This window comes from Heteronotia binoei, chromosome 5 (assembly GCF_032191835.1).
Source record: "Heteronotia binoei isolate CCM8104 ecotype False Entrance Well chromosome 5, APGP_CSIRO_Hbin_v1, whole genome shotgun sequence".
NCBI classification, from domain to species: Eukaryota; Metazoa; Chordata; class Lepidosauria; order Squamata; family Gekkonidae; genus Heteronotia; species Heteronotia binoei.
This window is the reverse complement of record NC_083227.1, coordinates 166,891,642-166,904,495: the sequence shown is the minus strand read 5'-3', so window position 1 is coordinate 166,904,495 and position 12,854 is coordinate 166,891,642. Positions and strand designations below refer to the sequence as shown.

The 12,854-nt window shown below is 46.9% G+C and overlaps 1 protein-coding gene across 1 annotated transcript; it reads left to right on the top strand.

The window, feature by feature from the left end:
- Positions 1 to 729: 729 nt before the first annotated feature.
- RNASEH2A (ribonuclease H2 subunit A) lies at positions 730 to 8,747 on the top strand. The gene is made up of 8 exons (XM_060240651.1): positions 730 to 939; positions 3,227 to 3,298; positions 3,481 to 3,607; positions 5,501 to 5,588; positions 5,675 to 5,812; positions 6,257 to 6,344; positions 6,825 to 6,948; positions 8,404 to 8,747. Exons 1-8 carry the CDS (start codon positions 813 to 815, stop codon positions 8,540 to 8,542), a joined length of 903 nt encoding a protein of 300 aa, XP_060096634.1. The 5' UTR covers positions 730 to 812; the 3' UTR covers positions 8,543 to 8,747.
- The last annotated feature ends 4,107 nt before the right edge of the window (positions 8,748 to 12,854 follow it).

Below are 12,854 nucleotides of genomic sequence, written 5' to 3'. Positions count from 1 at the left end.
CCGAGCCGCGGGCTGTGCTTCTGGCGCTCTTTCGCAGGACTTTTCAAGAAGTGGGAACAGAAACCGGGGCTATTTTCTTCTTGCCGTAGCACAGTATCATTAATTGATGGAAACGCCAGCAACCTTTTTTTTTATATCCAGGTCGGAATGCAGCTTTGAAGCTGCTCATCCGGAGCATAAGAAAGAGCCTCTGATGATTGTTTGCGAGCATGCGTGAATAAAGCAATTGCAATGAGGTTTAAAACGTCGGGAATGAGAACAATTGCAACTCTGGTTTTGTGCCTTCATCTTACTATCCGAATTCTGGGCCAGTATGTGTGAGTTCAAGAATTGGGAGCGGAAACCGGGGCTATTTTCTTCTTGCGATAGCACAGTATCATTAATTGATGGAAACGCCAGGAACCTTTTTTTTTTAATCCAGGTCGGGATGCAGCTTTGAAGCTGCTCATCCGGAGCATAAGAAATAGCCTCTGATGATTGTTTGCGAGCATGTGTTAATAAAGCAATTGCAATGAGGTTTAAAACGTCGGGAATGAGAACAATTGCAACTCTGGTTTTGTGCCTTCATCTTACTATTCGAATTCTGGGCCAATATGTGCGAGTTCAAGAATTGGGAGCGGAAACCGGGGCTATTTTCTTCTTGCCGTAGCGCAGCATCATGCATTGATGCGACCTTTTTCATGCAGGCCGGAATGCAAGTCTGAAGCCGCTCATGGGGGCCGTGAGCGCGAACTCCGCTTCCCAGAAGGCAGTGCTCTCCAGGCTTTCGGAGCGCGTTTCCCGTCCTGCGTTCCGAGGGCGCGCGCGCGAAGATGGAGCTGGGCGCCTTCGAGCGGGACAATGCGGCGAACTGCTCGGTGGACTCCGCGGTGCCGCCCGTTTGCCGGCGCGAGCTCTGCAGCCTGGGCATTGACGAGGCAGGCAGGGGCCCGGTGCTGGGTAGGGGCTTGATTGCGCGGAAGGAAGGGGAGACTCCTCGGGGCGTTTTTAAAAGGATCCGTATTGCACAGGGGTGGCCAAACTGTGGCTCTTTCACGCGTATGGTGTGGCTCTTGAAGCCCCCATTGGCTGGCTGGCTTGGAGAAGGCATTCCTCTCTTTAAATCGCTTCGCCAAGCCAGCTGGCAGCTTGGAGAATGCATATGGACATATGATGCTGCCTTATACTGAATCAGACCCTTGGTCCATCAAAGTCAGTATTGTCTACTCAGACTGGCAGCAGCTCTCCAGGGTCTCAAGCTGAGGTTTTTCACACCTATTTGCCTGGACCCTTTTTTGGAGATGCCAGGGATTGAACCTGGGACCTTCTGCTTACCAAGCAGATGTTCTACCACTGAGCCACCATCCCTCCCCTGCTCTCCAGGGTTTCAAGCTGAGGTTTTTCACACCTATTTGCCTGGACCCTTTTTTAGTGGAGATGCCGGGGATTGAACCTGGGACCTTCTGCTTCCCAATCAGATGTTCTACCACTGAGCCACTGTCCCTCCCCATATAAAGTTAAAGTTGCTTTCTTTCCCCCTCTCCCCCATCTATTTGCCTTCCTCGTGGCTCTCAAGCATCCGATGTTCATGTTTGGCGGCTTTCAAGCATCTGACATGGATTCTGTGTGGCTCTTATTTTAAGCAAGTTTGGCCAGCCCTGCTATTGAATCTGGACCCTCAACGCAGCAATACGAGCGCCCCACTCGCGAATCCTTATTGCCTGCGCTTTCTTCTTATTCTACAGGACACTGTATGAATTTCCCCGGGGGCGTCTTGGAACGGCCACCTGCCCTTCTCAAAGTTGCTCATCTTTAAAATGGCAGCAGTTAATAAATAGCCTCTGATGATTGTTTGTGAGCATGCGTTAAAAAGCAATTGCAATGAGATTTAAAATGTCGGGCATTAGAACAATTACAACTCTGGTTTTGTGCCTTAATCTTACTATTCGAATTCTGTGCCAATATGTGTGATTTTTTTTTCCCCATCTCCATTTCTGTTCTGTCTTTCCCTTTGTAAACCAGCCAAAAGGTTTAGAAAAAAAAATGACCTGCCCCTTTAATAGAAATTTAAGATGTGGAAATAGGCAGCCGGAGGTTTTTTTTTGTGATATAAGTAAATAACCTGGTATATATCATCTCATTCATTGTCCATTAAAGAGACTGCAGTTTTCTCCGGCTCTCGTTGGCAACTGTGTCTCTAAGCCTATCTCTTACATTTTTAGTGTTTCCCAAAGATTTAAAAAATCTAAACACAAAAATGAATTAAGACAGTTTCCTACAAAGAAAGCTATAGCTGTGCTATAAAATGGAATGATCTCTGCCATCTTTATGGGAGAACAGCTTGTCATGATGTGAGACGGCCCGGCTGGGCAACATTGGGATGCTATGGAAATTTTCCGAGCGCTGTTGAGTTGTCTGTTCATAAAATGTTTTTATTGTATTTTATTGTTTTATTATATGCTGTGCTCCGCCCTGAGCCCTACGGGGAAAGAATGGAATAGAAATATACTAACATAAAATAAAAATAAATAATATTAAAATATGATGCTATATATATATATCCATAACTTTACTTTAAAACAAGGGGGGAAAGCCTTTAAGGCACTTGACGCTTTCAATTCCTGGCAACAGTATCTGCGAGGGAAAAGTCACTCTGAAGTAGGCCTAACACTACCCGGACTTCTGTGACAAGAATGTTGACTATTTTAGCAAATTCACCAGGACAATGGTCAACCTTTGAACATTTCTCCATCAGTGCTTTAGACCACACTATTTGTCCCCAGGAGTTAACACAAAGGCTTGTCGTTGTTTTTCTTTTCCTGGCAAATTTCTGCTCTTGCATTAAAAATAAGGAAGAATATAAGATTTTTTTTTAATGTAACGTGTTTTACTCTTGAAAACTCTTAATAGTGATAGATTTGGATCTGAGATTATATTCTGTCTTGTCATCTTACTTATTTCTGTATCTTTCTGACTCCCAACTTCTAAATCTGTCGAGGAGGGCTCAGTAGAAGGTTCTGTGATCACAGCTAGAGAAGTAGAATCTTGGGTGATTGAACCGCTTTTGAAAAGTCTCCTTTGTGCTATGGCTATAATAACACCTGTCAATTACTTTGTGCACTGAGAGTGTTTAAGGCATCTCACATATATTATGTAGTGATTTTACAGAAAATCTGTAAGGTAGGCCCAAATTATCTGTGTGCTGTAGCTGGGAAACTGAGACTGAGTGGGTTTCTTTTCCTCCCAGGTCCTATGGTATATGGAATATGTTACTGTCCTCTGGCCCGGCAGGGAGATCTGCAAACTCTGAAAGTAGCAGGTAAAGAAGGAAATGCTTGGCTGGGGTTGTAATGGAGTAGTCGCAAAGCAGGAGGTGAGATCTGGACAGGAATTGCCTCTGCTTGCACTGAGGAAGAGTTTCTGCTGAGCACAGCCTCAGTTCACATCTTCTGAGCCCCATGTCTCTGAGCTGGTTTCCCTCTGCTGCTTTCTCCTTTTCAGACTCCAAGACACTGACAGAGGCTCAGCGGGAGCAACTCTTTGAGCAACTGAACGCAGCCAAGGATTATGTAGGCTGGGCTCTGCATATCCTCTCCCCCAATTTCATCTCTACTAGCATGCAGCAGCGGTGAGCAGGGGATAAAGCGGACTAGCCATTAGATGGAATAAGAAGCTACTGTGTATCGTCACGTGAACGTTTCCCCCCAACATACAGGCCTGTTCTGTATCTGCCTGGAAATGGATCCCGTGTAGATCAGATTCCAGAACAGACAACTGCAGTGGTCAGTTGGAATAGGTCACATTTAATAAACAGTCATGTTGTTATATGGCCGAGGACCTGCCTACCTCAGGGACCGCCTCTCCCCATATATTCCCCAGAGAGCACTAAGATCCAGCTCCCAAAACCTCCTACAAATCCCTGGGCCAAGAGAGGCCAGACTGAAGATAACCCGGGAGCAAGCCTTTTTCACTAATGGCCCCTCGTTGGTGGAACCAACTTCCAGAGATGGTGCGAGCCCTGCGGGACTTGAACCAGTTCCGCAGGGCTTGCAAAACCTCTCTTTTTCAGCTCCCATTCAAATCAGGACCAGACCAAATTGATTAACTATTGTAATTTTAGCCACCTTATGTATAACTGAAACTGATGTATGACAATGTGTAATTTGTGACTGATAGAAGTATAGCACCTATTTCTATCTATTTTTATATTTTTATATTTTTAAACTTCAATTAATTTATGTAATTGAACCATATTTTTAAATTATTGTTATCTGTTTTAACCAAATCATGGCTTGCCATGTCTGTGAGCCACCCTGAGCCCGCCTTCTGGCGGGGGAGGGCGGGATATAAGAATAAAATTTACTTTACTTACTTACTTTACTTTACTTACTAAGGGAACAAGGGGAGAGCATTATTGGGCCCTCTTCCTTTCACGGGCAATTTGCTCATGAAACTCAGCAGCTTTCACAGAAACTGAGTTTTGTGGTTGTATCCACGTCATAAACTATGATTATGGGGAGGGACGGTGGCTCAGTGGTAGAGCATCTGCTTAGTAAGCAGAAGGTCCCAGGTTCAATCCCCGGCATCTCTAACTAAAAAGGGTCCAGGCAAAGAGGTGTGAAAAACCTCCGCTTGAGACCCTGGAGAGCCGCTGCCAGTCTGAGTAGACAATACTGACTTTGATGGACCGAGGGTCTGATTCAGTAGAAGGCAGCTTCATATGTTCGTATGATTTCTTCTCTCACTTTCAAACCAGAGCTTGAAATTCAGATTGGTAGGGGAAAAAAGAAACCACAAATGGTTGCCTATGAAAGTCTTTTGCTTTTAAACAGCCCATGAAAGAGAGCATGCGAGCTTGAAGATCCTGCATACTCATTCCCATACGTGTCACTACTGGTGACCACTGTGGTAGTTTAACAGTGCAATCCTGAGAAGAGTTACATCCTTCAAAAGTCCATTGATGTTAATGGTTTTAGACAGATAATGCAGTGTAGGGTTACACTGCAATTTACCCTTTGGGGCCATTGTGAAATATTGCCAATGTGATGTGTCTTGTGTAGTCTCAGTGGACAGTCTATATTTGGGAACAGAACAGAGAAGGATGCTAGAGAGCTGAGGCCTCCCATCCTGTTCTGGTGAGTGTCAGAAAGGTTAGAGGGCCTTTAAGGCTGAACATTCGTCAATGACGGGCATCTTGGCTGTATGTCTCCCTTCATGCTCCTTTATCCTTCATACCTGTGCTTACTGATGTGAGCTCAGCTTTCCTCTTTCAACTGGTTATGGCACATAACAGACCTGCAAACATCATGTAATTGCCAAAGGTATAGAATTTGAATTCCTGGTGCTCTACTGTGCACTGTGTGCAGACTGTAAAGCTGCTGCTGATAGTGAATTGGGAAGGTGGCTTCTGGTTTCTCCTGCCTGTGGCAACCAGGTCCTGATAAAAGTTCCATCTCCTTTTCCAACATCCCTTTTTGATAGTTAAAGTCTGTGAGTTAACAGCATTTCCTTCTTCCTGCAGAGCGAAGTACAACCTGAATGCTCTTTCACATGACACAGCCATTGGCCTGATCCAGCATGCATTGGACTTGGGGGTACAGGTTGCAGAGGTGAGCCACCCCGGCACCTACATGCCTGTGGAAAGTAGCAAGAATATTTTATCCTCTAAATGCAACGTGTCTCTTTCCTCATTAAGGTCTTTGTGGATACAGTGGGGCCAGCAGACAAGTACCAAGAGAAGCTGAAACGCCAGTTCCCAGGACTGGAGGTCACTGTAAGAGCCAAGGCAGACTCCCTCTTCCCCATTGTCAGTGCAGCCAGCATCTGCGCCAAGGTGAATTCCGGACTTGGAACCCCTTTGTGAAACTGCTGTTGCTCAGTTAGCCATAACAGCTAAATGGACCCTTCATGCCCAGAGGCAGAATACTTGTAGATACTAGAGAATGGCTGTCATCATCATTAGTCAGTTTTCTACAGGTCTCTCAAAGCTAGTGCCTGATGGAGACAGAAAGCTGGACTGTGATGGTCTGATTCAGGAAGCTAGTTTCAGAGAGTAGCCGTGTTGGTCTGCAGTACAGCAGTTCAACTCAAGTCCAGTAGAACCTTGGAGACCAATAAGATGTTTGGGGAATAAGCTTTCAGGAGTCAAAGTTCTGATGAAGGGAGCTTTGACGCTTGAAAGCTCCTACTCCACAACATCGTTGGACTCTGAGGTGCTGCTGGACTTAAGCTGATACCGGAAAATAATTCTTATGTCCTTATCTCTCACATTCTGCAGGTGGCAAGAGACAGGGCTGTAAAAAACTGGAGATTCGCTGAGGATCTGGAGGACGCTGCATTGGATTATGGCTCTGGCTATCCCAATGGTAACCTTCAGTCTTTCTGTTTGGAGGGGTGGGGGCAAACTGTTGCCTTTGTAGTAGCTAACTTTTAGTTCTGCTTTTATTCTTGGGTTTAGATTTCTTTATTTTTTAGCATGATGTGGGCCTTTTTCTCTGTCAACTGCTAAACATCCTCCACTTCTGTCCATCAGCCCTGTTGAAGTGGGTGGCTCTTCTGCCCATTGCTGTGCTCCCACAAAAATGCCCTGCGTTGACTCCTTTATCTCAGCACAGCACTTCCTGACCCTTAATCTTAGATGAGGTTCCAGGAGGGCATAAAGTGATGTGTAAGAAATACAGAGCAAATTCGAGAACTTGGGGGCATCTGCTATCCCCATAACACTATTTCCTTCCCATGGATGACAAAAGGAACCCACAAATCCTGACGGAGACCTGCTCTTGGAAGCAAGGATGCCGTGAATGCGAATGTCACAGGTTATCCATCTTTTCCCCCCCACCCTTCAGATCCCAAGACTAAAGAGTGGCTTGCGCAAAGTCTGGACCCCGTCTTTGGATACCCACAGTTTGTCCGATTCAGCTGGAGTACTGCTCAGACCATCCTGGAGAGCAAAGCTGTGCCCGTTCACTGGTAGGTGGGAGGCAAGAAGGACAGGACTTTGGGGCAGTGAATGTCGCTTTGGGTTGGAGGGTGAAGAGACCCTGGAGCTTAGCAGGAAACTGCTGCTGCTGTAAACAGTGGTGAGTCAGGGCTTCTTTCTGCTTTTGGGAGATAATTTTGCAGACAGACAGCGAGGCAGCCTTTTGATCTGGAAGCTACAGGGCAGAAAATCTATAGCACAACAGTGTCCTCAGTGTGACTGGCGGTGAGTTATCACAGAGGCAGGAAAAAACCTGGGTTGAAAGTTTTAGGTTCTGTTTAAGTGGAAGAGCTGAGAGGGGGTAGGAGGGAAGAATGATTTAAGATACACAGCAGACCTGCTCACCTGGGAGATTCCTTCCCTTAAATCAAGCCATTCTGGTCTAGCGGTTAAAGTTTCTGCCTCGGATCTGGAGACCCAGGTTTGAATCCCTGTGCTACCATGGGTGCTTGCTGAGAGGCCTTGGACTAGTCACACACACTCAGTTTAACTTCCCCCACAGGTTTTTTTGTGAGGATAAAATGGAGAAGAGAACGATGTAAGCCACGTTGGGTCCCCAGTAGGGAAAAGGGCAGGGGATCGGTGAAGTAAATGAATAATAAATACGTATTACGGCTCTACGGGTGGTTTGCCTTTGTGCTCCTGCATGCCACACTCTCTGATCACTGATGATCTGCCCTGGCTCAGGTTCTGCAAAGTTCAGGCAAGACTCATTAGTGCCACAGGACTCTCCTCTCTGGTTCTCAGTGCTCTTGGGAAGGGCAGCTGCCTCCTCCAGGGAGCTCCCTGCTTGAGCCAAAGAGCGCTGACTGCATCACTTCCTTTCTTTTCAGCCTGACTTCGGCAGGCAGGCAAGCAGTTCTAAAAGGAGCTTAATGGGCAGCCATGCTACTTTCCCCTGAGTTGAGTTAGGTGGGAGCAGGAATCCAGTGCTATCTCCTTGAGGCAAGAAGGTCTGCCTGCTAAAGCACCTGTTTTCCCTTTTGACTCTCAGGCTGTTTTCGCACTGACCTTAATCAGCAGCGACGCCCCTCTTCACTGCGCAGGATCGGCGCGGATTTCGCACTAATTGCCGCAGAGCACCCGGAAGAGCCGGAAAGTCCCGCGGCTTTTGCGGCGCAAACGGAAACCGCCAAAAACCAGTTAACATTTGCGCCGCAAAAGCCGCGGGACTTTCCGGCTCTTCCGGGTGCTCCGCGGCAATTAGTGCGAAATCCGCGCCGATCCTGTGTGGTGAAGAGGGGCGTCGCTGCTGATTAAGGTCAGTGCAAAAACGCCCTCAGTGAAAGTCAGTGGCTGGGGCAGGCAGGAGAGGCTGGAATCCCAGATAAGCTGGTGCAGCTCTCTACCGGGGATGGAGTGGAATGCAGCATGATAACAAAAGCATGAGAGATTCTTCAACCTTGGCCCCTCATTTCTCACCATCTTTTTGCCTTCCTCTCCAGGGATGATAGCGAAGACGACCCATCCCAGAAAAGCACACAGTCCCTGCTGAGCTTCTTTGCCCAGAAAGATGCTCCTACTGGGCGCCCTCTCCATCGCTTCTTTCATGAACGCAAGCTAGAGACGATGACAAGCCTCTAGGGGAAAGCACACCCTTCTCTTCTTGCTGCAATGCAAAATACTGTCATTTGTGAAGCACAGTGTGTTTGACTTCACAAGAAACTTTTCTCATTAACTTGTATTTAAGCAGGAGCGATAATTCCTTCGAGCGACAGCTGCAAGGTGCAGAATCTCACGGTTTCTATGTTTTTTACTTAGTTTTGGGGTAATAAAAATTTCAAATGCATATTTTCAGTCCTGCTTTGTGTAAATTGACCAGTGGTACTTCAGAAAAGCAGATTGAGATGCTCCAGTGTCTGAGGCACTTGTATCAGAAGGAATATATATATATATATATATATATATATATATATATATATTTAAAAAGTGAAGAAGAAGAAGAAGATATTGGATTTATATCCCGCCCTCCACTCCAAGGAGTCTAAGAGCGGCTCACAATCTCCTTTCCCTTCCTCCCCCACAACAGGCACCCTGTGAGGTAGATGAAGATATTGGATTATATCCCGCCCTCCACTCCAAGGAGTCTAAGAGCGGCTCACAATCTCCTTTCCCTTCCTCCCCCACAACAGGCACCCTGTGAGGTAGATGAAGATATTGGATTTATATCCCGCCCTCCACTCCGAAGAGTCTCAGAGCGGCTCACAATCTCCTTTCCCTTCCTCCCCCACAACAGGCACCCTGTGAGGTGGGTGGGGCTGGAGAGGGCTCTCACAGCAGCTGCCCTTTCAAGGACAACTCCTACCAGAGATAAGGCTGACCCAAGGCCATTCCAGCAGCTGCAAGTGGAGGAGTGGGGAATCAAACCCGGTTCTCCCAGATAGGAGTCCGCACACTTCACCACTACACCAAACCAGCTCTCCACACCAAACCAAGTGAGTTTAGCTTTGACAGCTCGTAGCAGTTGCATCAAACTTAGTAAGGTGAACCCTCAGCCAAGACTTCTGCTGGAGGGGAGAAGGTTCTTTCCCTCTCTGTCAAGGCAGCCACAGTGAACTGAGACATCGGAATGGGGGGATCTCTGTGCAACCCAGGGCTAGAATGGCTTCTGGTCTCTGTGGGCGAGTGGCTGAGGCAGAAGCATTCATAGCTGTAACGAATATGTAAGTGAAACCACTACCAATAAAGCCTTCAATGAGAACTCTCTGCAGTTTCAGTACTGGTTGACTCTGTTCCACCTTTACTTGTAAGCCATTTCTGATGATTTAGAGAGAAAAAAGGGGGTGGAGGAATTTCCCTAGCTGTACATGAAGGCCCGAAGGCTATATAGCAATTGAGCATAGCGGCTAAGAGAGGAAAGTCCCTAATCTGAGTCTGTCTTCAGTAATTAAGTCACTAGGGCTGCCAGCAAGCGGGGGGGGGGGGGGGGGGGGGGGGAAATGTCCTGGCCCTTGAATAGAGGCTTAATGTGTTTAAATGGGCTGCTGGAGATTGTCATGGCATGGAGGTAAATAATAGCACCTGGTAAATAACATCCTATTAAGCATCTGTTAAAGGGACAGGGTATTTTTTCTCCAGGCCTTTTGTCAACTCTGGAAGTCACTGGGTGCTTTAAATTCAGATCCCCATCTGCAGTATGGACATAATAAAAAAGGTAAAGGTAGTGGTCCCCTGTGCAAGCACCAGTTGTTTCAGACTCTGGGGTGACGTTTTCACAACGTTTTCACAGCAGACTTTTTACGGGGTGGTTTGCCCTTGCCTTCCCCAGTCATCTACACTTTCCCCCCAGTAAGCTGGGGACTCATTTTACTGACGGAAGGATGGAAGGCTGAGTCAACCTGGAGCCGGCTACCTGAACCCAGCTTCAGCTGGGATCGAACTCAGGTCGTGAGCAGAGTTTCGGACTGCAATACTGCAGCTTTACCACTGTGTGCCACGGGGCCCTTATGGAAATAGCCTTTCCTTTATCTCAGTAATCGCTTCCTGACACCTCCGCTTGTGGCCTGAGCTTTGCACACGCTGCCATACAACGCATTCTCTCTGTGTCCTTTGCTGCCACTGTCTGCTTGGAGCTGCGTCCCCCTGCTCTGCTTGCCAAGCTCCTTTCCATGTCTTTCAAGGTCTTTAACAAAGCCTTTCCTCAGCCAGCCCTGCCTTACTTTATCCACTTTCCCAGACTCATCCTCATGACTTTACCTGTCAGAGAATAAAGCTGCCACTCGTCTTTGTCATTTGAGTGGGTGAAAGGCCTGTCTCTTGCATGTCAGTGTTCATCTCAAGGGAGAGCCACCTGATTAGAAATGCACAAGTCATAAAGAGAACTGAACACGGGAGGGCCGGGGAGAGAAATGCACAAGTCTGTTGGATACTCTGGTGATTTAGTCTTGCACAAGGGATGGTTTGGTTGGGCAGATGTGGGGGGGGGGGGGGCTTCAGCAAAACAACAGCAAAAGGTCTCCGTTTGGAGAAAATAAGCTAGTGGTCCTTCGTGGTCACAGATGTGCAAAGGGGAGTCAAACTCATTTGTTATGAGGGCTGAATCTGACATAAATGAGACCTTGTCGGGCCAGGCCATGCGTGTCATAAAATGCAATGCCAGGTAGCGGAGATATAAATTTTATAAAGGACACAGATAAGCACAAAGATTTTTTTAAAAACTTAAAATATGATTAAAACATTAGCACTTGTTGTAAAGGTGCTTTCTTTGTATCTTTCCCATGGGATCCAGGAAACCGGGCAAAGGATGCTCCAGCTCTTTTCTTCCTTTCTCAGGGGCCCGGGAGGGGGTGGAACCTCAGTCAATAGGAGGAAGCGCGGCTTGGCTCAGTAGTTCTGCTGTGTGATTGAGAGAGCCTAGCAAAGCAAGCTTCCCCCCCCCCCCAAGAGAGGAGCCTCAGCAAATGAAGAAAACGAGGCTTTGTTCTGTAGCTTCCATGCAATTTAGCAAGCCTGGCAAAGCAAACTGATGCAGAAGGAAGCAAGAGAGATGGAGAAGGAAATCGACAACAGCCAGTTGCTCAGGGGCCTGATTCAGCCCCTGGGCCACATGTTTGATACCCCTGCCTTGCACGATTAATGGAAACAGTCCTGCCTTTCCCCAGCATTTCTTCCATACCAGTCAAATTGGCATGGAGAAAGTTGCCCAAGTCCTGAAGGTGGTTTCTGCCTTTTTATGGGTCGATTTGCAAATAGGATTCAACTCTAGCCCATAATTTTCTTTAAAACAAAATATTTTGCTGCACAGAAATGCACACACAACGATCATATGTATATTTAATACCCTCCTCGATACACAAGTACTGATAAGATTTGAACCGATACAGAATGTGCATTTTTCAACAAATATAACCAAGGAGGGGCATGAAAATGCAACTCAACAGTGTTTTGGACAAGCGGGCGTATGCCATTCCAACAGGAATTTGTACATGGCTTCTACTTGAGCCTACTAAGGGTTTGAGTTTGGAGGAAATTCAGCAATTGTCACATAAAGATGTGGAGGCTCTGAGGCAAGCTCAAGGTTAGATGTTCTCTTTACTTACAGCCAATACTCCCTCTAGGTCAGGGGTGGAGAACATGGCCCTTGAGATCACTTGGTCTGGCCCTTGGGAATTGCTGGGCCAAGCCGAGCCACGTGGCAGCCTCCCTGGGGCCAGCCTGGTTAACCAGGATCGCTGTGGGGCCTGGAAAAGTCAGTGTCACAGTTCAGGTAAGTTTTCCCCTCATTTCTTTATTTCCCTTTCGTTCTATTTCTTCCCCCTATTTCTTTGTTTCCCTTAATTCCCCTTTCTTCCTTTCCCTTTCAGTTTCTTCCCCCCATTTCTTTATTTTCCTTTATCCCCCTTTCTTCCCCTCTTTATTTTCCTTTATTATCCTTTCTTCCCTAGTTTATTTCACTTTCTTTCCATTTCTTCTCCCCTTTTTATTTCCCTTTCTTTCTCTCATTCATTTCCCTTTATGCTCCTTTCTTCCCCCATTTCTTTATTTCCCTTTATCTTCCTTTCTTCCCCTCATTATTTTCCTTTATTACTCTTCCCCCCATTTCTTTATTTCCATTCCTTCCTTCCTCCTTCTCTCTCTTTCTCTCGGTGGAACCTTAGTGGGCATTGTGAAGGACTGCTGCTGGGGTATGTGGGTGCCTTTAAAGGTCTGCTGGGAGCAGCTCCAGTTTCTGGAGGGAGAGGTGGCTGGAGTGGGGAGTGGGAGCCAGCTACCTCCAGTTCAATTTGCACATGATTATCCCAGATGGTGTGGCCTAATATGCTAATTCTAGGGGATGTGGTCTAATATGCTAATGAGTTCCTGCTGGACTTTTTCTACAAAAAAAAGCCTTGAACCTAGGCATTTACCTAGGGTGGCAGGCTGGGGTGGGGTGGGGGGGGGAGGTACGCAAAATTAG